The 27,729-nt window shown below is 44.4% G+C and overlaps 1 protein-coding gene across 1 annotated transcript; it reads left to right on the forward strand.

Annotated features, from left to right (window-relative positions):
- The first annotated feature begins 514 nt into the window (after positions 1-514).
- Positions 515-19,639, forward strand: LOC140724523 (extracellular calcium-sensing receptor-like). Its single transcript, XM_073038970.1, has 6 exons — positions 515-772; positions 1,305-2,123; positions 6,250-6,474; positions 7,715-7,723; positions 18,522-18,645; positions 18,732-19,639. Exons 1-6 carry the CDS (start codon positions 515-517, stop codon positions 19,637-19,639), a joined length of 2,343 nt encoding a protein of 780 aa, XP_072895071.1.
- Positions 19,640-27,729: the final 8,090 nt, after the last annotated feature.

The raw sequence follows: 27,729 nt of genomic DNA on the forward strand, positions 1-27,729 counted from the left end.
AAGGTAGGTATTTCTTGTGGAAACCATTCATCACGACTGGAGGAGCTGATCTGCTCCGGCCACGCTGCACTTCTTCAACTATGTGAAATACTCCACGCGTCCATTCCAGTCCTGACTATACGCGTGACTATCTATTTCCTTCTGTAGATAATTGCCGACCTGTTAAGTTCCTCCAGCATTATTTGTGTGTTGCTTTAATCCAGTTATCCGAGCGTTGTGTATTACCAGGATTATGGTTCGTCTCGTTTACTCTCCTTTGGCATGCATTGAGTCCTGTTCTTTTTTGTGAAGTGGGGCGGGTTAGATATCTTGAGTTGGTGAAATAAACAAGTACCAGTGTGCTTCCAGAGCCGATGTCAGTACTGCGAACATCCTTCATTGAAAACAAGAAAGCATTTACATTTTAAGTCATTGACGTGACATCTGATTAAATTCAGAATCTGAGCACTTTTATCATCTCATCTTACGTTTATTCCACAGTTTTGATTTTGAAATCTTCCGACTGGTGCAGACAATGATTTTTGCCATTGAAGAAATAAACCTCAATGAGAATCTCCTCCCGGGGATCACACTCGGGTATCAGATACACGATGACTGCTCGTCGTCCGCGATCGCCTCGAAAGCAGCGCTCGCTTTGATCAATGGAGAAGAGGAATCAATTGAATTCCCTCAATGTAGAAGTTCCTCCAACGTCGCCGCCATTGTTTGTTGCGATTTATCTACCAATTCCATCGTAACTGCAAGGACAACGGGATCCTTCAGGATTCCGCTGGTAATGTGTCGAATGTTTTACTTGAATTTTACTTTGGCGGTACTGTATCCTTATTCGCAGGGACACAAACCTATGATCCTCGCTTGACTTAATTTGGGATAGTAACACAATAAAATCGTTACTAGATATATTGAGATTTTACAGTGCTTGATGTCTATTATATACAATATTCTATAGTCCTGATATCCAGCAGAGGTTCCCTAAGGTGTTATAGATCAGGGAAGTAGTGCAGATAAGCTCACACTAACTATTAAGTGCTCCCAAAACCGTGTGTTTTAAATAGCCTTTAATAACCAAGTGTAGCTCCTTGTCTTCACCTATGACTTAACTACTAGGACCGGCTGAACCGTACAATGTAAATTATTTCAGTAATTCCTTTTTTATATTTTTCACATTCTCAATGCTGTATATAAAATGTCATAGTTATTGACGAGGATTTTGAAAATATCAGCCTGAACTGCAAAAAGTACATCAGTCAATTTCATTTAAAAACACAAGCCAAGGATTTATCAATTTATCTCCTTCTCTACAGGTCAGTCATTACTCCACTTGCTCCTGTCTAAGTGATAAGAGAGAATACCCCACTTTTTTTAGAACTATACCCGGCGACCAGTACCAGTTTAAACTCCTCGCTGAACTCGTGAAAACATTTGGCTGGACTTGGATTGGAACAATTAGAAGTAACACCGATTACGGTAATCTCGGAATGCAAGAATTTGTGGAGCATGTGGAACATTTTGGCGTCTGCATTGCCTACTCAGAATCATTTTACAGGACAGACCCGGCGGAGAAAATCAGTAGAGTTGTCCAGGTGATAAAACAGGCGTCTACTAAAGTGGTAGTAGCTTTTGTTCACCCTGGTGAAATGCGAATTTTATTGAATGAGATTTGGCGGCAAAATGTAACCAGAATACAATGGATTGGAAGTGAATCCTGGGTGACAAGACACTTTCTTCCACCTGAACAAAGAGCAATTTATCTCACCGGGACAATTGGTCTAGCCACGCAAAGGACAGAGATAGATGACCTCAGAGATCATCTTCAAAATGTCCACCCTTCCAACTTTCCTGACAATATTTTGGTGATGGAGTTTTGGGAAAATTTATTCACCTGCTCCTTTAACATAGACAACAGGACTCGAGATCAATTTCGGCAATGCACTGGAAGGGAACAGATGGAAGGGATAGAAAATAGCTATCTTCCTGCGATAATGGATGGCAGTTCATACCACGTGTATAAAGCGGTCTACTCCATTGCTCACGCACTACACGATGTGTTCACCTGTGTCGAAGGAGACGGACCCTTTGTGAATAACTCATGCGCGCATATTGGAAATCTTGAGCCTTGGCAGGTAGGCCTGTAGGTCATTATCAAAGAAAATATCAAATGGAGATCATCGACAGGTTAGATTGTGGTTTGCAGCTTATATCTTTCAATTTCCTTATGTGGGTAATCAACCACTGACGCTGTATTTTAGCAAATCATTCTATTTGTGACGATCAAACAGTAATTCTAATAAAATAGCTTAGACCATTAGGACATAAGGATGATTGCTCTTTCCCAAGGGTTCTATAACTTGACCTCCCTAATCATGTCCGGTTTATTACAGGACACCCGCATACCCCTAGTTGGTTCACCGACAACCCTGCTCCAGGAAAAAAAACATCGTGGAGCCGTTTCACAAATTCTCTGTCGTAGGATACAGCATCAGCGTGATTTTCCCAATCTATCTGCATATTGAAATACCCTGTGGCTAAGCTAATATTGGCTACTTGACATGCCCCTTCTATCGCCCGCTGTAATTTTTCGATCACACCCTGGCTACTGTTCGAAGGCTTGTAAATAACTCCTATCTTTGTAGTTTTCTTATTTTTGAACTTTTTTTTAATCTACTCACAAGAATTCTATGTCACCTGTTTCTATAGATTTGATTCCATTGTTTACCAGTACAGACAATCCGCCTCCACTGCCTATCTGTCTGTGATATTAATAGATTATGTATCCTTGGATATTAAGCTGCCAATTAAAAACGTAATTCAGCGATGACTCCGTGATATCCAAAGTATCATAGCTGCGAATTTCAAAGTGGCTACATGATCTACCCTGTTTAGTAGACTGCGTGCAAACAAACTCAACACGTTCTATCGTGTGTTTGTCAAACTTTTCTAATTTGTCCCCCTTTCACATTGCAAACTTTCGGACGGACTGCAATTCTCCCTATCATCTACCTATTCTTGCTGACAGCCTCACTGTACACTACTTCTGTTTATGAACCAATATTCCTATATACAGCCCCATCACTCCGGTTCTCATCAGCCTGCAAAACTCGCTTAATCCCCCAACGATATCCCAATGATTCATAAATTTGAAGCCCTGCCCTCTCAGTTTCTCAGCCACGCATTGATCTGCCAACTCTTTCTCTATTCTTGTCCTCAATGGCGCGATGAACTGGTAGAGTTTTACTCTGGAGGTTCTGTTTTTCAGCATTCGACATCGCTCTCTCTTTAGGACGTTCACTCTTTGTTTTCTCAAAGATTTCAAAGGTGCATTTAATGTCAGAGAAATATATGCAATATACATCTTAAAATTATTTTTCTTTACAAACATACAAGAATACAGAGGAGTGCCCCAAAGAATGAATAACAGATAAATGTTAGAACCCTAAAGAACCCTCGCTCCCCACCGAGCACTCAAGCATGCAGCAAAGCATCAATAAAGAGGTGGACTTGCAGTACCCCAAAGACTATTCGTTAACCTGGTTTTCAAGATACCACGGGCTCTCTATTTCTCCCTAATAAGGGAAAAAAGAGGTGTCCCCTTCACAGCTAGAGAGGAGACATAGCAAAGAACTCGCTGTTTACGATGTTAAAAGTCTGTTGCGTCACTTCTCCCGAGCTCTCTGCCCAAAGAACGGGGCTCTGGGAACATAGCCACCAGCCAGCTTGCTGCTTTTGATCTTCCGTCTCCCACAACGCACCCGTTTCCTGCAGCAACACCGACCTCGAGTCCGCCCGTCTCCAGAGCCACGAAATCGCGGAAAACTGAAGGCGTACTAGTCTGGTAGGCCGCATGTTTGGCATATCGAATAGCAGCCAGTCGTGAGATCCGGAGAGGGGTCCCGTTACCGCAAAGAACCGAAGTCAGCGTGTAACTCCAATCAGCGTCTTCAAAAGAACCCTGAAAAGCAAATATAGAGATATTAAAGATAGAAATACAGCTGTTTCCGAAGATGCAAGCAAAGGCGCCATCGTTCTCCTCAGTTCCTCCCAATTCTTGTGACATTATTATCAGTATGTACCAAAATGTCAGGCTGTTCGCTCTCCCCTTTAGAATGTTATGTACCGTATCCGAGATGTACCTGACTCCGGCACCTGTGAGACAGCGTGCTACAGACTCGCCTAACGACTCCTCTAACTATGGAATCACATATCACCACTGCATTCCTCCTCTGCCACATTTCCTTCTGCGACACAGCTCCAGATTCAGTGCCAGACAAGCGGTTGCTATGGCTCCCCCGAAACAGTGTCGAAAACTATACACTCGCAATTTAGGGGAACGGCCACGTGGGTACTCTGTTCTAGATTCTTATTCCCTTTCCCTGCCTGACAGTCAACCATTAACCTAATCCTTAATCCTTGGGATTCAGCCTCCATGTAGTTGCTATCTACCATTTGCTTAGTTTACCTTAGGAGTCGATGTTCATCGAGTTTGACCATAAGACCATAAGACAGAGGAGCTGAATTAAGCGATTCAACCAATCGATTCCGCTCCGCCATTTTAAACACGGCTGATCCCATATCCCATTCAGCCCCATACCCGATCCGGGACGTGGCTGACCCTAGACCCTGGGAGGCATCTAGGCCTCTATCTCATGTCGGCAGCCTCTCCTATCTACTACTCCATCTTTGGAGACACATATCGCCGCTACAATCTTTCCCTATCACGTTTCATTGTGAACCACATCACCAGACTCAGTACCAGAAACTCGGTCGTTGTGGCTCCCCTGAACTGTATCAAAAATAATATAAATTATAGAGGAGAACGGCCACAGGAGCGCTCTGCAACGACTGTCTATTCCTTCCCGTTACTCTCAATCACGCATTCAGGTGCCTTCTGCAGCCTTTGAGTGACCACCTCTCTGTAGCAGATGACGATCATTTCCTCTGTTTCCCTGATGAGATAAAAGCATTTCAGGATGCAACTATAGTTCTTTAGTACTTTCTCTGAGGGGCTGTAGCTCGGAGAATGTTCTACAGATGGGAGTTTGGAGGTCTTTCGGAACTCAAGCACCCCTTGCATGGAACAAATGCAGTCACTGGAGCCATTTTCACTGCACTGACTGTATACTAATAGATGACGAATTAGCAAGAAAAAGCTTACCACATACTTGTGTCACCCAGGGCGGTTATAGGAGAAGCCTGTTCCGCCAAATTCAAAAACTGCCTTTTCTAACACTATCCCACTCCAACAATACTCCCTGCACTTGCCCCTGTATTGTTTTTATTCGACCGTGCTCCCTTTGGCCGCTGTTACGGCTACGAAGCGCTGATTTTGTAAATCACTCCCCTTCACCTGGGTGACGATACCTTTACTTTTTGCACCTGCAGCCCAATTTCTCATGCACTTAGAACGTTAAGCTGTAAGTTTGGAATGGAGTAGCTAATGCATAGTGGTGCAAACTCCGCCAATATTTGAAATTCACGCTTCGATCATGAGCGGAGGACATTAGCTGAAGTATGAAGGTTGGCGAGGGTACTGGTACACATTTTCTGCTTTCCGGAGATTAGATCCATATGGAATTTTCTCCTCTGTATTAACTGGTTCTGAGGAGGCATCTTCCAACAGACTACATAGAAACATGTGAAACCTACAGCATAATACAGGCCCTTAGGCCCACAATGATGTGCCGAATATGTCCCTACCTTAGAAATTACTAGGCTTGCCCTTAGCACATAGCCCATAGACTAATTCCAAAAGGGTTGCACTCTTTCGACTGAGCAGTGGTGTGCAATCGCAGAGAATGATTTTAAATAAATACGTAAGATCTACAACCCACACCTTCTTATTCAGTGGCTATACCTGGGGATCCACGGCACCTGTATTATTCCTTGAACACCTTCTATCCTCCTCAAAATATCTACTTATACTTCTGACCCACCTCCAATATCAATGCTGAAAATCAAACTGCTGCAGGGAATTACTGGGTCAGGTACCAGTTATGGAGGTAAGTTGGCAGTCGATCTATTTCCAGTCACAACTGAAGCCTGGTCCGCTCAGTTTCATGAGCAGTACTTTTTGCATCAGCTATTTTATGAAAGACTCGATCTTCGGTAGTCTAAAATATGCGGATCTTTTTTACTTACAAAGAAGCACATTTCAATAATTTACGTTCACTTCAAATTTGAATGTCAGTACTCATGTGGACCAAATCCATGCACCGGTTCAAGAATAGCTTCCATTGCTTCCTTCCTCCCTAGTTGCTGCACTACCTCCGCACCGTAAATTTCACAGCGAAAACTGGAGAAACCGTATATTTTGATGAAAATGGTGACCCAGTGCCAAGATACGAATTCGTGAACTTACAAACGAATTTCAAGGGTAGCGTTGACATTGCAAATGTCGGATATTATGACGGCTCGGCTCCGGCAGGGCACGAACTAACGCTGAATGTCGAGAAAATCAGGTGGAGCACGGCCGGAAATGTGGTAGGGTTTTTTTTTACCATGCCTTTACGCTGGCGAAGTGAAAAGGAGTTGCATGCCTCTGATATGGGTGATATTGTAGAAATAGATATTGTCAATTATGCACTATCTTAATGCAATGTAAGGTACAGTCCCCACAGTTCAGCCTGTTTCGTTAAGTGCTAAGAACAATGAAGGTTGACCTTATTCAAAGGTTACAGGTCGTAAGAGTAGCTGTTAAGACAGTTGAGCGGCTGGAGACTATGGAATAATGGGGGGAAATCACGAGCTACGGCTTTCATCAGTTCATTCTGAGGTACGTGGACATTTGTTTCCAAGATGTTCGTGCATCTCCGGGATTCTCTTCCTGCTTCTTGTTGTGAAGACCATATCATGAGTTAATTTAAGATGGAAACAAATCGATATTCGAATGGAACTGAGGCAGAAGATGTACTTCCACGAAATAGGAGTTGAAGCCAGCCCAGTTCACTCATGATTAGACTGAATGGTAATCGGTGACTCGAATGGGTTTCTCTTATATTACTGTGTCCTTGTGAGAAAATAAGTTTGATTTCTCTTCCCACAGCAACATTTACTCACCATAAGATAGTGTTGCTTAACTCCAGTTTGTTTTTTTAGAGTCATAAGAGTATAGTGTCACAGAACACGACAGTACAACAACAGGGCATATGGCCCATCTAGTCTGTGCGAAACTGTTAAACGCCCAAGTCCGATAGGCTTGTACACGGACAACAGACCTACAAACACGTCCAAATCATGTCCTTAACGATACTTCTTTTAAACAGGACATCTGTCCCCCTTAACAATAAGTGCTCCTGTTTGAGTACTGTTGGGGGTGGGGCGGCCCAACTGGGGGAAGCAACAGTGGCTGCGCCTCTAGCACAGAGTCTGGCCCTGTGGCTCAGTACAGTAGGGAAAGGAAGAAGGTGGAAATAATAGCGGGCTAAGTTTTAAGACTAAATTTAGGGGTTCAGACAGGCGATTCTGTGGACGCAGGAAAGAAACGCGTACGGTAGTGTGCCTTCGATGTGCCAGGGTCTGTGATGTTTCTGATCGCGTCCACGTTATCCTGAAGTGGGAAGGCGAACAGCCAGAGGTCTGGTAGGAAAAGGCAGGCGGTCCCGAAAGCAGTGTATAGGCACTTAAGAAGGAAGTTGAGAAGCAGGAGCTCAAAGGAAGAAATCACGGGATTACTGCCTGTGGCACGCAACTGTGAGTATAGGAATAGAGCGAGGTGGAGGATAAACGCGTGGCTAAGGGATTGGAGCAGAGTGCAGGGATTCAGATTTCAAGATCATTGGGACCTCTTTTGGGTCAGGCATAACCTTTCGATTAAGGAAGTGCTGCACTTGAATCCGAGGGGGACCAATATCCTGACAGGCCGTTTTGCTAACGTTATCGGGCAGAGTTTAAACTGGAATTGCTGGAAGTGGGAACCGAACTGAAGAGACGGAGGAAAGGGCGGTAAGAGCCATAGAACCATAGAACACTACAGCACAGAAAACATTCATTCGGCCCCTCTAGTCTGTGCCAAAACTTTATTCCGCTAGTCCCATTGACCTGCATCCATTCCATAGCCCTCCAGACCTCTCCCATCCATGTATCCATCCAATTTAGTCTTAAAACTTAAGAGTGATCCCGCATTTACCACGTCAGATGGCAGCTCGTTCCACACTCCCACCACTCTCTGTGAAGAAGTTCCCCTTAATGTTCCCCCTTAACCTTTCCCCTTTCACCCTAAAACCATGTCCTCTCGTATTTATCTCTCCTAATCTAAGTGGAAAGAGCCTACTCGCATTTACTCTGTCTATACCCCTCATAATTTTGTAAACCTCTATCAAATCCCCCGTCACTCTTCTACGCTGCAAGGATTAAAGTCCTAACCTGTTCAATCTTTCCCTGTAACTCAACTCCTGAAGACCTGGCAACATCGTAGTAAATCATCTCTGTACTCTTTCAATCTTACTGATATCCTTCCTATAGTTAGGTGACCAGAACTGTACACAATACTCCAAATTTGGCCTCACCAATGTCTTAGACAACCTCACCATACTATCCCAACTCCTATACTCAATAATTTGATTTATGAATGCGAGGATGCCAATAGCCTTCTTTACAACCCAGTCTACCTGTGGCGCCACTTTCAGGGAATTATGTATCTGAACTCCCAGAACCCCTTGTTCCTTCGAACTCCTTAGTGCCCTACTATTTACTGTGTATGTCCTACCTTAATTTGTCCTTCCAAAATGCAACACCACCTCACACTTGTCTGCATAAAATACCATCTGCCATTTTCTGGCCCATTTTTCCAGTTGGTCCAGATCCCTCTGCAAGCTTTGAAAGCCTTCATCGCTGTCCACAACGCCTCCAATCTTAGTGTCATCAGCAAACCTGCTGATCCAATTTTCCACATTATCATCTAGATCGAGATCATTAATGTAGACAGCAAACAATAATGGTCCCAGCACAGATCCTTGAGTCACACCGCTAGTCACGGGCCTCCTGTGTGAGAAGCAATCATCAACAACCACTCTCTGTCTTCTACCACACAGCCAATTTCGAATCCAGTTTACAAATTCTCCATGGATACCTAGTGTCTGAACCTGCTGAACTAACCTCGCATGTGGGACCTTGTAAAGGCCTTATTGAAGTCCATGTAGACAACATCCACAGTCTTTCCTTCATCTACTTTCTTGGTAACCTCCTCGGAAAACTCTACAAGATTTGTTAAACACGATCTACCACGCACAAAGCCATGCTGACTATCCTTAATCAGCCCTTGGCTGTCCAAATACTTGTATATCCGATCTCTGAGAACACCTTCGAATAATTTATCTACTACTGATGTCAGGCTCACCGGCCTGTAATTACCTGGTTTACTTTTGGGGCCTTTTTTTAAAGAACGGAACAACGTGAGCTACCCTCCAATCCTTCGGCACTGCACCCGTGGCTAAGGACATTTTAAATATTTCTGCCAGGGCCCTGATACACTAGTCTCTCTCAAGGTCTGAAGAAATATCATGTCAGGCCCAGTGGATTTATCTACCTTTATTCGCTCTAAGGCAGCAACATAGACACTACTACTTGTTTCTCTTCCTTCTATATACGCTATGCCAATTTCCTGAGTAAATACTGATGTAAAAAATCTATCTATCTCATGAAGCTCCACACATAGACGACCACTCTGATCTTTTAGAGGACCAATTTGTCCCTTACTATCCTTTCACCCTTGATATACTTGTAGAAACACTTCGGGTGCCAAGCAACCTCATGTCTTCTTTTTGCCTTCCTGATTTCCTTCTTTAGTATTTTCTTACATTTTCTATACTTTTCCAGTACTTCATTTGCTCGTTGTTCCCTATACCTGCTGTACACCGCTCTCTTTTTCTTAACCAGATGGCCAATATCACTTAAGAACCACACTTCCCTATGCGTGTTTACTTTGCCTTTAGTCCTGGCAGGAACATGCAAACTCTGTCATGGTCCCACCTAGCAATTCCTCATCTTGTTATTACCTCTTTAACTGGGCCTTAATCCCCTCGTCTGATTTCTAATCTTTCCCAGTTCCACTGACTACAGCACACCTGGTTCCCATTAGAGAAGATAGGTCAAAACTCGAGCGTCACAGCCATGCTTTGCCAGTCCTTTGGTCGATGCTAGTGGGAACAGAATGAACTGGCCAAGAATGAACCCAGCGGACACGGACCTCGTGCAACAGGCCCTCGCCAGCCAAGGCTACCTACTCGGCGCCCACGACCAATTGCTCAGATAGGTCACGGGAAACCTCCGTGCGCTGTCCACGAACGTGAGGAAGGTCAGTGAGCAGGTTGACCGGGTATCCGCTTCCTTTACTCCGTCCCTACCAAGAACCCCGACTGACCAAACCGCACTACCTGGGATGGCTACGCCCCTTGGATCGGCAGCACAATCCTTTTAAGGATTGCTAACCGCTTGCTAACTCTATGTCAGGTTTCGTGAAGCGTAGTAAAATACTCCATCGAGTTCCGAACATTAGCGGCCGACTCTGGGTGGAATGAAGAAGCACTATGGGAAATGTTCCGACAGGGCCTCTCGGGTAAGATAAAAGATGAATTGGCAGCGAGGGATGACGCGAACAGCCTGGACTCTCTGATCTCTCTGGCCCCCAGGCTAGATAATTGATTTCAAGAGCGTCTGAGAGAAAAGATATGTCGCCCCGCTCCTCGGTTCAGCCCACGTCCCACCTTATCTTCAGCCAGCCTTCTTTCCCCAGCCACACCTGCTACTACCGTCCCCACTACCCTGGGGGAGGAACCGATGCAGCTAGGACGGAAACGTCTCTCCCCTGCCGAACGTCTTCGGAGCGGAGAGCAGGGGATTGTTACTATTGCGGCCAGCCGGGACATTTCTGCGATACCTGTCCTCTGCGGCCAAAAGGGAGGGCTCACCAGTAGAAAGGGTACCCTGTTGAGCCGGTCGACACTCCCTTCAGTCCCCCAGGCCCGGATGCAGATCCCGGCTACCGTGAAAAATCGACCAACAGTACTTGTCCCTATCCGCCTTGGTGGATTCCGGTGCCGAAGGAAATCTGCTGGACGAGGACCGGAATACCTCAGGATATCCCTGATTGAAGCATCGCAACCCCTACATCGACTGGTCTACCGGGAGAATAGCCAGCTGGAGCGTGTTTTGCCACACCATTTGCCTGCGGTCCGCGCCATCCCATTGGGAGGCTACCGCGACCTCGTCTGTCTTGGAACCCCTAGACTCGTCCGGAGACCTCGCAGAATACCATGACCTGGGACAGGTATTCAGCAAACAATGGGTTCTTCACCTGCCTCCGCACTGCCCGTATGATTGCGCGATCGATCTTTTCCCCGGGGCCTCGTTACCCACTAGTCGTCTTTATAACTTATCTCCACCGGAGAGAGAGGCCATGGGGAAATGCATTAGTGAGTCCCTCGCGGCGGGCATTACTCGACCTTCATCCTCCCCAGTGGGCGCCGTTTTCTTCTTTGTAGAGAAGAAGAATGAGTCGCTTCGTCCCTGTATTGATTACCAAGGCCTAAACAATATAACATTTAAAAATAAGTACCCACTACCCCTCATTAACTCGGCATTTGATGTAGCCCAGGAAGCTGACCGAAGGGACGTGGAACTCACATTTCTCCGCCTTCACAAGTAACTTGTTCTCCCACAGTCTCTGGAGGACGAGACGAACATGGCGTGTGTGTTTTGGGGGCTGCTAGAAAATGTTAAGATAACATCCAGGTAGACGAAAACGAAGCGATTAATGCAGTCCCTCAGCACATCTTTGGGCTTGAAAAACGGCGGGGGCATTGCTGAGGCCAAACAGCATGAACAAGTATTCGAAGTGCACGACCCGCAAGCGACTTCAGCGGTTTTGGGGGTTTGCAAACTTTTGTCGCCGATTTGTCAGGGATTACAGTCGGATGGCGGCGCCCCTTACCCGACTTACCTCGCATACAACACCCTTTTGTTGGGATTCCGAGGCTGATTCGGCATTCCCTGACCTGAAGACGCGGTTCACAACCGCTCCCATCCTGGTCCAACCGGACCCCTCCTGTCAATTCATTGTTGAGGTTGACGTCTCCGACTCTAGGGTAGGAGCAGTCCTGTCCCAACCATCAAGTCCGGACGAAATGCTTCATCCCTGTGCCTTCCTTTCGCGCCGACTGTCCCCAGCTGTGCGGAATTACGACGTGGGGAATGCGGTAACTACTGCCGGTCAAGCTAGCATTGGAGGAGTGGAGGCACTGGCTGGAGGGGGCGGAACACCCGTTTATTGTTTGGACTGATCATAAGAACTTGAGATATACACAGTCCGTTAAACGTTTGAACTCCCGCCAGGCCCGAAGGGCATTATTTTTTGGACGGTTCTAGTTTTCTCTCACATACCGTCTAGGGTCCAAGAGCGGGAAGCCGGTCGCGCTATCCGGCCAATACAACTCCAAGGGGGACACTTCCAGCCCAGAGACTATCCTCCTACCATCCTGTGTGGTAGTAACCTTCACTTGGGAGATTGAGTCCATAGTAAAGGAAGACCAACGGGATGACTCTGACGCCGGCAATGGACCCACCGATCACCTTTTTGTGCCTGTTTCCGTCTGATCTCAGGTTCAGTGGTGGGGGCACACATCGCGGTTTGCATGCGACCCCGGGAATGATTGGACATTGGCTCTCCTGAAAAGCCACTTCTGGTGGCCTTCCATGGAGGGTGATACCCGTTCCTATGTCTCTGCATGTTTTTTCTGTTCCCGTGGAAAAGCCTCCCATCGGCCACCTGCGGGATTAATTCGTCCCCTACCTGTTGCTGGTCGTCCTTGGTCGCACATCGCTCCGAGCTTTCGTCACTGGTCTACCCCTTTCACACGGAAACACCACTGTACTCAGCGTTGTAGACCGGTTCTCCAAGACGGTGCACTTTGTATCCCCCCATAAACTCCTTTCTGCTCAGGCGTCACCAGCCATGCTTTGCAAAGTTCGTTGGTCGACTCTCGTGTGAGCAAATCTCGTTTCCTGATTCCTTAGGACTGTCAGTTCTAGCTCCACATCATTTTCACTTACTGAACACAACCTTGCCAGAAAACAGCTTATCCCAATCCACTCTTCCTAGATCCCTTCTCATTTCCATAAAGTTGGCCCTTCTCCAATGTAGAACCTCAACTCCAGGACCAGACCTATCCTTATCCATAATTAACTTGAAACTAATGACATTATGGTTACTGAACCCAAAACTTTCGCCTACTCATACTTCTGTCACAGAGTCTGTGAGGGTTGGCTGGCAAATAGAGGAAGCTTGGAGACAGTGCGACAGAGAACATATCCGGGTGGTAGAGAGGGGTTACGCTCTGACCGATGGTTTGAGATGCGTCTATTTTAATGCAAGAAGCATCATAAACAAAGCAGACGAGCTTAGTGCGTGGATAAGTAGTTGGAGCTGTGATGTTGTGGCCATTACAGAGACGTGGATGATTCAGGGGCAGAAATGGTTATTAGACTGCCAGGCTTTAGATGTTCCAGAAAAGACAGGGAGGGAGACACGAGAGGACCGGGCGTGGCACTGCTGATCAGAGAGAGTATCATAGTTGCAGAGAAGGAGAAAGTCATGAGATTGTATACTGAGTCTCTGTGGGTGGAAGATAGAAACAGGAAGAGGTCAATAACTCTATTGGGTGTTTTTATAGACCACCCAATAGCAACAGGGACATCGAGGAGCAGATAGACAGACAGATTCGGAAAGGTATATCAATAACAGGATTGTCAAGGTGGGATATTTTAATCTCCCAAATATTGATTGGCATCTCCCTAGAGCAAGGGGTTTAGATCAGGTGTGTTCAGGAAGGTTTCCTGAAAGAATATGTAGATAGGCCTACAAGGGGAGCGGCTATACTTGATCTGGTATTGGGAAATAAACCTGGTCAGGTGTCAGGTCTGTTAGTGGGAGAGCATTTTGAAGATAGTGATCACAATTCTATCTCGTTTACCATAGCATTGGACAGGGATAGGAATAGACAAGTTAGGAAACCGTTAAATTGGATTACGGAGAAATATCAAGCTATCAGGCAGGAATATGGAAGCATAAATTGGGAACAGATGTTCTCAGGAAAATGGACGACAGAAATGTGGCAAATGTTCAGGGAATAATTACGTGTGTTCTGCAAAGGTACTTTCCAATGAGGCAGGGAAGAGATGACAAGGTACAGAAACCATGGTGTGCAATGGTTGTTGAAACTCTAGTCAAGAGGAAAAGAAAAACTTATGAAAGTTTCAGATGACTAGGTAATGATAGAGATCTGGAAGATTATAAGGCTAGCAGTAAGGATCTAAGAATGAATTAGGAGAGCCAGAAGAGGCCATCAGAAAGCCTTGGCGAGCAGGATTAAAGGAAACCCCAAGGCAATCTCCAAGTATGTCAAGAGCAAGACCATAAGACGTGAGAGAATAGGACCAATCAATGTGACAGTGGAGAAATGTGTATGGAACCGGAGGAGATAGCTGAGGTACTTGATGATTACTTTGCTTCAGTATTCACTACGGAAAAGGATCTTTTAGGGATGACTTACAGCAGATTGAAAAGCTTGAGCATTAAGAAAGAGGATGGGCTGCAGCTTTTGGAAATCATCAAGTTGGATAAGTCTCCGTGTCCGGACAAGATATATCCAGGCTACTGTGAAAGCAGAGGGAGTATGTTGCTGAGCATCGGGCAATGATCCTTGCATCATAAATGAGACGGGGGTGGTTCCGGAGGACTGGAGGTTTGCAGATGTTGTTCCCTTATTCAAGACAAAGAGTAGAGATAGCCCAGAAAATTATACACCAGCGCCTCTTACTTCAGTGGTTGGTCAGTTGATGGAAAAGATCCTGAAGGGCAGGATTTACGAACATTTGGAGAGGCATAACATGATTCGGAATAGTCAGCACGGCTTTGTCAAAGGCAGGTCGTACCAAAGCCTGGTTGAGTTTTTTAAGCATGCGACTAAACACATTGATGAAGGTAGAGTAGTAGATGTAGTATATATGGAGTTCAGCAAGGCATTTGATAAGGTACCCCATGCAAGGCTTATTGAAAAGGTAAGGAGGCATGGCATCCAAGCGGACCTTGCTTTGTGGATCCAGAATTGGCTTGCCCTCGGTAGGCAAAGTGTGGTTGTGGACGGGTCATATTCTGCATGTAGTTCGGGGACCAGTGGTGTGCGTCAGGAATCTGTTCTGGGACCCCTTATCTATGCCATTGTTTTATAAATCACATGGGTGTGTACGTGGAGGGATGGGAAATTTGCTGATGACACAAAGCTTGGTGTGTTGTGTATAGTGTGGACGGCTGTCAAAAGTTACGGCGGGACATCCGTAGGATGTGAAGCTTGGCTGAGAAGTGGCAGACAGATTTCAACCCAGATAAGTGTGAGGTGGTTCATTTTTGGGAGGTCAAATTGGCAGACTTGGCAGTCTGGAGGATCAGAGTGCTCTTAGGGTCCGAGACCATAAGGCCTTCAAAGTTGCTGCGCAAGTTGACTCTGTGGTTAAGAAGGCAAACGGTGCACAGGCCTTCATCAACATGCGATTGAGTTTAAGAGCAGAGAGATAATGCTACAGCTATATTAGATCCAAGTCACACCAGCTTGGAGTGCTGTGCTCATTTCTGGTCACTTCTCTGCAGTAAGGATGTGGAAACCATAGGAAGGGTGCAGAGGAGATTTACAACGATGTTGCTTGGATTGGACAGCATGCCTTACGAGAACAGGTTCAATGAACTTGGACTTTTCCCCTTGGAACGACGAAAATGAGAGGTGACCTGATAGAGGTGTATAAGATGAATACAGGCATTGATCGTGTGGATAGTCTGTAGCTTTTCCACAGGGCTGAAATGGCTAACACGAGAGGGCAAGGTGCTTGAAAGTAGGTACAGAGGAGATGTCAAGGGTAAAGAATACGCACACAACGCTGGAAGAACTCAGCAGGTCAGACAGCGTCCGTGAGAAAAGAGTAGCCAACGTTTCGGGCCGAGACCCTTCATGGGGGGGGGGAGAGAGAGGGCCGAAGCCCAGTAATAGAGATAGGGGAGGGAGTAGGGCCTAGAGGCGCCAGGTGGAAAACCAATCAGAGGAAAGATAAAGGGGGGAGGGAGAGGGGATAAGCATGAAAGAACTGTAGAGATAAAGAAGCAGAAAGTTGAAAGGGGAGGGAGGCACAGAGAGACCTGGGTAGGGAAGGAGGAGGGGGAGGGAATTACCGGAAATTGGAGAATTCAATGTTCATACCACCAGGCTGGAGGCTACCCAGACGGTAGATGAGGTAGATGAAGTAGATGAGGTATATGAGCAACACCTCTTCTACCGTCTGGTGAGTGCATGGAGGCTGCCGGTGATGGTGGTTGAGGCGGATAAGATAGGGTCTTTTAAAAGACTCCTGGATAGGTACTTGGACATGGTTTTCCGGTGAAAGGGGAAAGGTTCAGAGGGAACATTAGGGGGAACTTCTTCACTCAGAGAGTGGTGGGAGTGTAGAACGAGCTGCCATCTGACGTGGTAAATGCAGGCTCACTCTTACGTTTTAAGAATAAATTCGATAGCTAAATGGACGGGAGAGGTCTGGAGGGTTATGGACTGGGTGCAGATCAATGGGACTAGCGGAATAAAGTTCCGACACAAACTAGAAGGGCCGAATGAATGCTTTCTGTGCTGTAGTGTTCTCTGGTTCTATGGTTCAACATAACTTCCCACTTTCTGTATTCAATACATTGATTAATGAACACCAATGTGCCAAACGCTTTCTGAACAAACCTTTTCACAGGTGAGATCACATTCTATGAAATGTAGATCTCCAGTTTTATGAACTATTCCCAGACCCCTTTATTCATATGAACTTCTCAGTGCCCTGCGCTCGCTGTGCAATTCCTATTCTGGATATCCTCCCAGTTCCCAATATGCAACACCTCACACTTGTCTGCATTAAGCTCCATCTGTCATTATTTAGCCCTTTCTGATGATCCCCTGAAATGAAAGGGTTGATCATATGTGGAAAGCTTGATGGCTCTAGACTTGTACTCGCTGGTAGTTAGAAGGATAGGAATGGCGGATCTCTTTGAAATCTTTCGAATGTTTCAAGGCCAATGCAGAGTAGATGTGGAAAGAGTTTTCCCATCTTTCGGGAGTCTATGACAAGAGGGCACAGCCTCAGGAAACAGGGGCGTCCATTTAAAACAGAATTGTGAAGAAATTGCTTTAGCAGTGGGTGGTGAATTTGTGGATTCGTTAGCACAGACACCTGCAGAGGTCAAGTCGTTGAGTGTATTTAAGGCAGAGGTTGACAGGTACTTGATTGAATACAGCATCAAAGGTTACGGGAGAAGGGCGGATTGCGGGTCTGGGGAGGATAAGAAAGGATCAGCCATGATTGAAGAGTGGAGCGGACTTGATGAGCCAATGGCCTCATTATGCTCCAATGTCTATGGTCTTATGGAGATTTTCTATGGATGTATTGCATCTGTATTTAGTCGGAAGATGACACCGAGTCTATAGAATTGAGGCATAGAGGCAGCGAAATCATGGACACTGTTAAGACCACAGGTCAAGCAGGTATTTGTTGAGGAACATCAGCGTAGATAAACTCCAAGATTTGGCCAAGGGCTTTCTGTTCGATGCGGGAGCAGAAATTACAAGAACCCTCGCAGAGATATATAAAACATGCCTTCCCTCGAGACATATGCCGGAGGATTGGAGGGTAGATAATGTTCTTCTGTTACTTTAAAAGTTCTCAAAGTATCATTCAGAAAATTCTTTACCGACGAGTCTGACATCAACAGTGTTAAAGTTATTGGATGGTATTCCAAGGGACCGTATATATAAGTATTTGGTTAGACAGGGACAGATGACGGATAATCAACATGGCTTTGTGGATGGTATGCCGTGTCTCATCAATTTTAGAGGATTCCCAGGAATTTACCGGGCAAGGCAGTCTATGACTTCAGCAACGCCTTTGACAATCTCCCGCATTGGGAGTTTGCTCAAGAAGTGTCAGTCGCTTGTAGTGTACAGTAAGGAGAATAACAACCGGATCTGGAGCAGCTTAAAACATGACTGAAAATGCAGATGGAATTTAATGCAGACCAATGTGGTGTATTGCACTTTGGGAGGAGCAACCGAGGTAGGTCTTACACCATGAGTGTTCGAGCACTGAAGAGTACGGTGCAACAGAGAAGCCTGGGATCTGTTAGGAATGTGTTCAGATGCAATCATTTACCACTTCCTACTCGCTTACTTCAGGAGAAACGAGATTTTGAAATCCGGATTTATCTGTTCTAAATGAGACAAAACTCCTGCGCTTCCCAAGTTTCAAAGTGGTCGTTTCAGCATCTACCGTGTGTGGCTTCTCATTCATTATTCATAATATAGCCCATAATTAACTTATTTCAAAGTTCATTGAATATTTAGTTTCTTTTTCCTTTTCAAGCTCAAATCTAAGGCTTTCTGTCAGTTATTCAGCATGGTCAGCTGATTTATTTACACATCCAGTTAATACCATCAGGGTGTTTTCCGCTTCTGCAGATCCCACGAGCTGTTTGCTCAGAACCCTGTCGTCCTGGAACAAGGAAAGTCACCCGGAAAGGGCAGCCGATATGTTGTTTTAACTGTGTAGAGTGCGCCGACGGTGAGATCAGCAACGTCACTGGTAAGTGTTGAGATGTTCAGCAATTTCTTACGTTTCCGCTGTTCCGAGATCCCGCCCATTTTCATATTAAATGCCCATTTTCGCAGATTCCACGGATTGCATCAAGTGTCCATCTGAATACTGGTCCAATCAGGCAAAAACGCAATGTGTTCTCAAGAAGGTTGAGTTTCTGTCTTTTGGAGAAGTCCTGGGGTTTGTATTAGTGACCCTTGCTCTCGTTGGAGTGTGCTTTACATTGGCCACAGCTGCAATTTTCTACCGGTATCGACACACTCCTATGGTCAAAGCGAACAACTCCGAGCTCAGCTTTGTGCTCCTCTTCGGCCTCCTGCTTTGCTTCATTTGCTCTCTCGCCTTCATTGGACAACCGTCCGGCTGGTCTTGCATGTTGCGCCGCACAGCTTTCGGGGTTGTGTTCGTTCTGTGCATTTCCTGCATCTTAGGCAAAACAATCCTTGTAGTGGTTGCCTTTCAAGCAACTCTACCCAACAGCAGCGTGATGAATTGGTTCGGACCGGCGCAGCAACGCTTGGGCGTATTCGTCCTTACCTTTTTGCAAGGTTTAATTTGCGTTGTCTGGTTAAGTGTGTCACCTCCTTACCCTCTCAAAAACATGAGGCATTACAGAGACAGCATTATTCTGGAATGTAACGTGGGGTCATTGATTGCATTTTACTTTGTTTCGGCCTATATTGCTCTGCTGTCCATTGTGTGTATCGTGCTTGCTTTCCTTGCCAGGAAACTCCCGGACAGTTTTAATGACGCCAGGTACATCACTTTCAGCATGTTGATATTTTGCGCTGTTTGGATAACTTTTATTCCAGCTTATGTGAGCTCTCCTGGAAAGTACACCGTTGCTGTAGAAGTGTTCGCTATTTGGGCATCAAGTTTCGGTCTGCTCATCTGCATTTTTGCACCGAAATGTTACATTATCCTACTTAAACCGGAGAGTAATACAAAGAAAAATATAATGACGAAAGAGACCTCATTTTAGTTACCAAATTTTCTTAGTCTCGTTACATCAATTGTGTTTGTAATCCTCGTCCATTAAATGTAGTTTTGTATCTTTTTTACGTGTCAACCGGTTGATTTTGCGAGAATTGTTTAAAATGTATTTAAATCTGATATGAATAATTTAGATTGGATAGTTTAACAGATAGTATGACCAAGAAGTAATGTGATGTCTGATTTCTATCAAATGCCTTCCAAAAATCCAAGTAAATGACATTCACTGCCTCTCCTTTATCCACCATGCTTGTTACTTCCTCGAAGATTCGTCAGACAAGATTTCCCTTCACAGAAGCAATGCTGACTTTGGCTTATTTTATCTTCAAGTACCTCGAAATCTCATCCTTAATAATGGTCTCCATCATTTTCCCCAACACTGAGCTAACTGGCCTATAATTTACTTGGTTTTGACTTTCTCCGTTCTTAAAGAGTGGTGTGACATTTTCAATCCCCCAGTCATCCCGGATAAAGTATTTCTTGAAAGACTTAACAAAATACATCCATTGTCTCTTCAGTGAAAGCTCTCAAGATTCTGGTCCAGGTAACTTATTCACCTGAAGAGCTTTAAGTTTGCCTGAAAAGGTTTCCTTCTTAAGTTGCTCTTAAGAACCGTCTCGTAGGCATTCAACAAATTCCCTCTCTTGCGATGCGACGCCAACCTGATTTTCCCAATCTCCTTGCATATTGAAATCCCCCATTGCAATTCTGTCATTACCCTTGCTACCTGCCATTTCCAGCTATCTTTGCAATCTCAACCTACAAGCTCGGCTAATATTTGGAGGCCTGCATATGATTTCGATAATGGTTCGTTTAGCCTTGTAGAATTTCTATCATTATACCACAATACATTCTACACAATCAGGATAGATCACCAAACCCTCTATTTTCCCAGTATGCTGAGGAGAGCCGGACTATGCACATCTATACTGACGTCATTCTATAGATCTGCAATGAAATGCATTCTTCGAAGTCTCATCACTGCATAGCATGGAAACTGCTCTGCACTGGACAGAAAGCCTCCACAAAGGGTAGTTACAACTGCCATTGAGTGGCTGGCATCACCCTAGACGCCACAAAGAACTTCTCATGGTGGGCGCAAGTCTTCAGAACCTACATATAGCTACGGTGCCTGAGCCATTTGCACTGTACTATACTTGTTAAGGCAGTGTGGAAAATGAGTTTGTAAATCTTGCGGGAGCAAAGGATGTTGGCTATGTCGAGGGTAAAACGCCGTGAGAGTGATGAGGAAATTGCAGCAGAAAAGGATTCTCAAGTGCATGAGTGGCGTGGGTGCAGACAAACCCATCCCACAGATACTGGGCAAGGTCATTTGTTTCCCAACAATTGGTTTAATTATCATTACTATATGTCGCTCTGGTACTTCCAGCTCCCTCCCATATTCCTTCCCTTTTTCCCAGCCTTAATTCTCTTCTCTCTGCACCCTTCCCACTTTGTCCGCAATAGAAATCCAAATTTAACCATCAATTAACCATCAATTAATCAATTTAACCATCAAGCACATGTCATGAAATGTTGTCTTTTTTTTCTGACAGGAGTACAGTGCAACACATAAAATCACTGCAGCACTGTGCAAATTTCTTGAGCACACTGGCTATATATGTATGGGTTTAAGACTTTTGCCCAATGCTGTACATGCAAAAAAAGGCCGGAAAATGACCAGTAACATTATGAAGGATTGCAGCCACCCTCATCATGGACTGTTTGTCTCAGCACCATCAAAATGTTAGCTACGTAGCATCCACAACAAGACCACGAAACTCAAATCCATTTACTTCCTCCAAGGACTAACGCTGATTAATACCTCCACTCACCAACCCACACCTCCATAATCCCCTCCCCTAGCCACTAGTATATTTATCATTTCCTACCGGTCACTATAGACACAGACATTCCTATAGCTAGCTTTATTTTAAAAACGTGCAATCCACTCAATCTATGGATATAAGCTACCTTACACTTTTATATTTATTCTGTTTGAATTACTATCGTGTCCTTTAGTTACTATGATTTTTGTTGTGCTGGATCTAATCGAAGGCCGGAGTAACAATTATTTCATTCTCCTTTCCAGATGTCTACTGCAAATGACATTAAACCATCGAAAATCATGACCATTGATTCTTCTGTTCCCTCATTTAATTTCCCTGTCAGGTGTTTTATTTCCCAATATTCTTTCAGTTGCCTCTTTCTGCAAATCCCCCTTATTTACTTCTGTTAATTTTTCCTTTTACAAGCATGTGGAACGCTTTTCTGTTTCTGTTGACCGTTCGTTGACTCACCAATTCTCTTCAGTAATGCTTTCCTTGCATTATTTTTCATTCCCTCCGACTGGATGTAATTTTCGGTCCTGTTTTGAGGTAATTAATTATCTCTTGTTACCATATTGTATCTCAAAGCCAGCTTCTAGATGGCTCCAGGACATATTTATTTATTTGCACGTGCAGAGTATTTTGTGACATGCTGCTCCAGGTACACCTGATAACCCGATTAACCCGTACAATTTTCAATGATCAATCAACTTACCCAGTATAGCTTTGGACTGTGGAAGGAAACCGAAGTACTAGAGGAAATGCCATGCTTTCCACGAGGAGGACGAACGAAGATTCATTACAGACGGCGCCGAAATTCAACTCCAAACCCCAAAGTCCTGAACCTCGTGCTGTACGTTACACTACCCTAGCGTCAATTGCAGAGAATTACGATTTGAAACTTTGCATAATAAATTATGTGAAATTTTAAACTATGCTATCTTTGCCACAGTGTTTATCCCAATTTGAAAATTCAAAGCCCAGATCACGATCACTGCATCTTTCTGGCAACCGCTATTATTTACGTACGTTGTACGCTGTTACGTTTCTTTGTACGTTGTTGTCCTATATACACTTCTTGGGACAACTTCAAGCTCGCAAAAGTAATTTTGTCTTTATAACTGTCCTCGCCGAATTTTTTACATCAAAAGGGAAATCTTTACTTTAGGATTTGTGATTGACTGATTATTCAACTATGTAATATCTATTCCCCATCGCCCTTAAAGAGTTCGTTACTTACATTCTTGAACCAGTAAGTCTGGTCAGAGCGCCGTTCCGAAGAGAATTCCATTACTTGGACCAAGCAATATCAAAGGACTCATTATTTCTAAACCAGAAAGTCTTGCGCTCTGGAGAACTTCAGTTATTAACGTTAACTCATGCTGCTGCCCTTGTTTATGAGGTAGTGGTTTTAACACGTACAGAGAGGATAACTTGGGTGCATAACTGCCAGACATTTTGCAGTCAGTACACCCTGCAGATATTGCTTGCTGACCTTGGCTGATCGTCCTCCATTGCACTGAAACAACTTAATTTACATATATTCTCCATCTTTCCTATGCGCTTTGCTCTCCCTGAATACAATGTGATTTCAAACTTCTCTTTTAATACCTTTGCAGTAGTATACTGTTGCAATGTGTGAACGGCATAAAAGACATGTACTTCACCGTACATCAGTCAGTATTACCGCTACAAATCAACTTATCGAATTATTTACCAATTTACGAATAGTGAACAATGCAACCGTGGAATTGGAATAAAATGTTTGACTAACAACAGCAGTGGAGAAAATGTTGGCATTTGTAATCAAGGATGTAGTAACATTATATCATGAAATCAATTGTGTCAACAGGGTTATAAATATGAACTAATATTTGGCTAATTATATTTGACTAATTAAGCGTTCTTGTAGATTGTGACTAATAGAGTCGATGATGGTGATGTGGTAAGTGTAGATCTTCTGAAGGATTTCAGTGTGGTTCCATAACGAAGTTGTTTGACAAGACTACAACATACAGAACTGGGTATAATTCACTGTCACAGACTACATACCAGACAGAATTGGAAAAAAAAAGATAAGTTGGTCTTACACTGAAATTAATACCTTGCAACGTTCAGTTTGCGACATGGGTTAGAGTTTCGACTACAGCTGTTCCTCATTTAAGTCAATGATGTGGCTGAGGGGGAGCAAATTCTATACTTCCAAATCTAATGGAGACACGAATGTAGGTTGGGTTGTTTGCATGGAGGAGCAGGTTCAACAGTAGATAAAGAAGGTGCCAGATGGAAGCTAATATAAAATAAGTGTTTTTTTCCCATTTCATTGCAGAGGGAAGGTTTGATTATAGGAATAATGATATATTACTGCAAGTAATGAGAGCTCGAGTGAATATTGTGCTCTGTATTAGTAACTTTCCAAAAAAGAAGTTATATTTCTTACAGAGAAAGCGTAGGAAGTATTCAACAGAATCATTCAGCAATGGCAGGCTCACGCAATCGCAGATGAGACAGAATGGAGTAGATCTATATTTTCTAATGTTTAGGTAGAAGTGAGAAAATTTAATTGAAACTTACAAAATACGAGTGGTGGCATATGAATATTTCACCTGACAGAGAACCCTTCAGAACTGAGATGAGGAGAAATGTCTTCACTAATAGGATAAAGAATGTTTGGGTTACTTTATGATTCAAAACAGAGCTGGCTGAAATTCTACATATTAATAAAATCAAGGAATGTGGAGACAGTGCAAGAAATTGTACAATAATGGGAATTACACGTTATACCCATGAACGACAATTCTTAGGCCACATGCCCACGCCTTCGAATAATTGCTGCATTTGTTTTCCTATGTAGAAGCTTGAGATATTAAACAAATATTTAATAACTTCTTCTGCAGAATAAAAGGAAAAATAAATATAAAGTGCAAGGTAAGCAAACGCCAACAGACGTTTTAAATTTTTGATATCATTAAAGATATATATTAGGCAAAGATACGGGATGAAGTCTTGTGAAACACTGCCTGTTTGATTTTCCTAGGGTGTTTAAACGGTCATCAATTACGTTGGTCGCAGTCTTGCACAACCCTGGAATAGTCTGAGGAAATTAGGAAGTGGTGGCACTGACGCAATTCACAGTGAAAGCGAGAAAGGAACCAGGAAACACCGGTTCAGTTTCACAAATACTAGTTGTTGAGCTAATTTTGGAATATGTTTCATTGAAAAAAATATGACAACAGAGGTCTTATTCATAATCAGGCTTGAAAGAGAAATAACTTTACAAACGCATTTGGATATTTGATAGAGCATAGAACAATACAGCACAGTACCGGCCATTTGGTCCACAATGTTGTGCCCACCCTTAAACCCTGCCTCCCATATCACCCCCACCTTAAGTTCCTCCATATACTTGTTTAGTAATCTCTAAAATTTCACTGGTGTAGCTGCCTCCCCCTCCGGCTGTGCATTCCACGCACCAACCACTCTCTGAGTAAAAAACTTCCTCTAATATCCCCCTTGAACGTTCCTCCAGTTAAAGCCATGTCCTCTTGTATTGAGCAGTGGTGCCCTGGGGAAGAAGCGCAGGCTGTCCAATCTATCAATTCCTCTTAATATCTTGTACACCTCTATCATGTCTCCGCTCATCCTCCTTCTCTCTAGAGAGTAAAGCCCTAGCTCCCTTAATCTCTGAGCATAATGCATACTCTCTAAACCAGGCGCCATTCTGGTAAATCTCCTTTGTACACTTTCCAATGTTTCCACATCCTTCCTATAGTGAGGCGACCAGAACTGGACACAGTACTCCAAGTGTAGCCTAACCAGAGTTTTATAGAGCTGCATCATTACCCCGCGACTCTTAAGCTCTATCCCTCTACTTATGAAAGCTAACACTCCAAAAGCTTTCTTAGCTACCCTATCTACCTGTGAGGCAACTTTCAGGGATCTATGGACATGTACCCCCATATCACTCTGCTCCTCCACATCACCAAGTATCCTGCCATTTACTTTGTACTCTGCCTTGTAGTTTGTCCGTCCAAAGTATACAACCTTACCCTTCTCCGGGTTGAACTCCATCTGCCACTTCTCAGCCCACTTCTGCATCCTATCAATGTCTCTCTGCAATCTTCGACAATCCTCTACGTTATCCACAACACCGCCAACCTTTATGTCGTCTGCAAACTTGCCAACCTACCCTTCTACCCCCACATCCAGGTCGTTAATAAAAATCAAGAAAATTAGCGGTCCCAGAACCGATCCTTGTGGGACACCACTAGTCACAACCCTCCAATCCGAATGTACTCCCTCCACCACGACACTCTGCTTTCTGCAAGCAAGCCAATTCTGAATCCACCTGGCCAAACTTCCCTGGATCCCATGCCTTCTGACTTTCTGAATAAGCCTACCGTGTGGTACCTTGTCAAATGCCTTACTAAAATGCATGCAGATCACGTCCACTGCACTACCCTCATCTATATACCTGGTCACCTCCTCAGAGAACTCTATCAGGCTTGTTACACACGATTTGCCCTTCGCAAAGGCATGCTGACTGTCCCTGATCAGACCATGATTCTCTAAATGCCCATAGATTCTGTTTCTAAGAATCTTTTCCAACAGCTTTTCCGACACAGACATAAGGCTCACTGGTCCATAATTACCCGGACTATCCCTAACACCTTTTTTGAACAAGGGGACAACATTCGCCTCCCTCCAATCCTCCGGTACCATTCCCGTGGACAAGAGGACATAAAGATCCTAGCCACAGAGGCTCAGCAATCTCTTCCCTCGCCTCGTGGAGCAGCCTGGGGAATAATCCTTCGGGCCCCGGGGACTTAACTGTCCTAATGTATTTTAACAAGTCTAAAACCTCTTCTCCCCTAATATTAGCATGCTCCAGAACATCAACCTCACTCATATTGTCCTCACCATCATCAGGTTCCCTCTCAGTGGTGAATACCGAGGAGAAGTATTCATTGAGGACCTCGCTCACTTCCACAGTCTCCAGGCACATCTTCCCATCTTTATCTCTAATCGGTCCTATTTTCACTCCTGTCAACCTTTTGCTCCTCAAATAATTGAAGAATGTCTTGGGGTTTTCCCTTTACCCTACTCGCCAAGGCCTTCTCATGCCCACTTCTTGCTCTCCTCAGCCCCTTCTTAAGCTCTTTTCTTGCTACATTGTATTCCTCAATAGACTCATTTGATCCTTGCTTGCTAAACCTCACGTCTGCTGCCTTCTTCCATCTGACTAGATTCTCCACCTCACTTGTCACCCATGGTTCCTTCACACTACCATTAAGGTACCATTCAACCATTACCATCCTACCCTACCCATCTTCCTGACCGGGTCCAATTTATCCCTAACATCCTGCAAGAGATCCTTAAACATCGACCACATGTCCATAATACATTTCCCTGCAAAAACATCATCCCAATTCACACTCGCAAGTTCTAGCCTTATAGCCACATAATTTGCCCTTCCCCAATTAAAAAGTTTCCTCTCCTCTCTGATTCTATCCTTTTCCATGATCATTTTAATGGCCAGGGAGCGGTGGTCACTCTCCCCCAGATGCTCACCCACTGAGAGATCTGTAAACTGACCCAATTCGGTAACTAATACTAGATCTAGTATGGCATTCTCCCAGTCGCCCTGTCAACATACTGTGACAGGAATCCGTCGTGGACGCACTTGACAAACTCTGCGCTGTCTAAACCATTGGAACTAATCAGGTGCCAATCAATATTAGAGAAGTTAAAGTCACCCATGATATTAAACCTGTTATTTTTGCACCTTTCCAAAATCTGCCTTCCAATCTGCTCCTCGGTATCTCTGCTGCTACCAGAGGGCCTATAGAATACTCCGAATAGAGTAACTGCCCCCTTCCTGTTCCTGACTTCTACCCATACTGACTCAAAAACGGATCCTACCACATTACCCACCCATTCAGTAGCTGTAATAGTAGTCATGACCAGTAATGCCACCTCTCCTCCCCTTTTCTCCCCTCTCTATCCCTTTTAAAGAACTGAAATCCGGGAATATTGCCTCTTTAAATGCTAGATAAGGGGAGTAAGGGGCGGCCGTGGCTGTCGAGAGAAGTAAAGGACAGTATAAAAATAAAAGAGAAGAAGAATAACATAGCAAAGATGAGCGGGAAGCCGTAGGGCTGGGAAGCTTTTAAAGAGCAACAGAAGATAACAAAAAGGCAATACGCGGAGAAAAAATGAGGTACGAAGGTAAACTAGCCAAGAATATAAA

The sequence above is a fragment of the Hemitrygon akajei genome, chromosome 3 (genome assembly GCF_048418815.1).
Source record: "Hemitrygon akajei chromosome 3, sHemAka1.3, whole genome shotgun sequence".
NCBI classification, from domain to species: Eukaryota; Metazoa; Chordata; class Chondrichthyes; order Myliobatiformes; family Dasyatidae; genus Hemitrygon; species Hemitrygon akajei.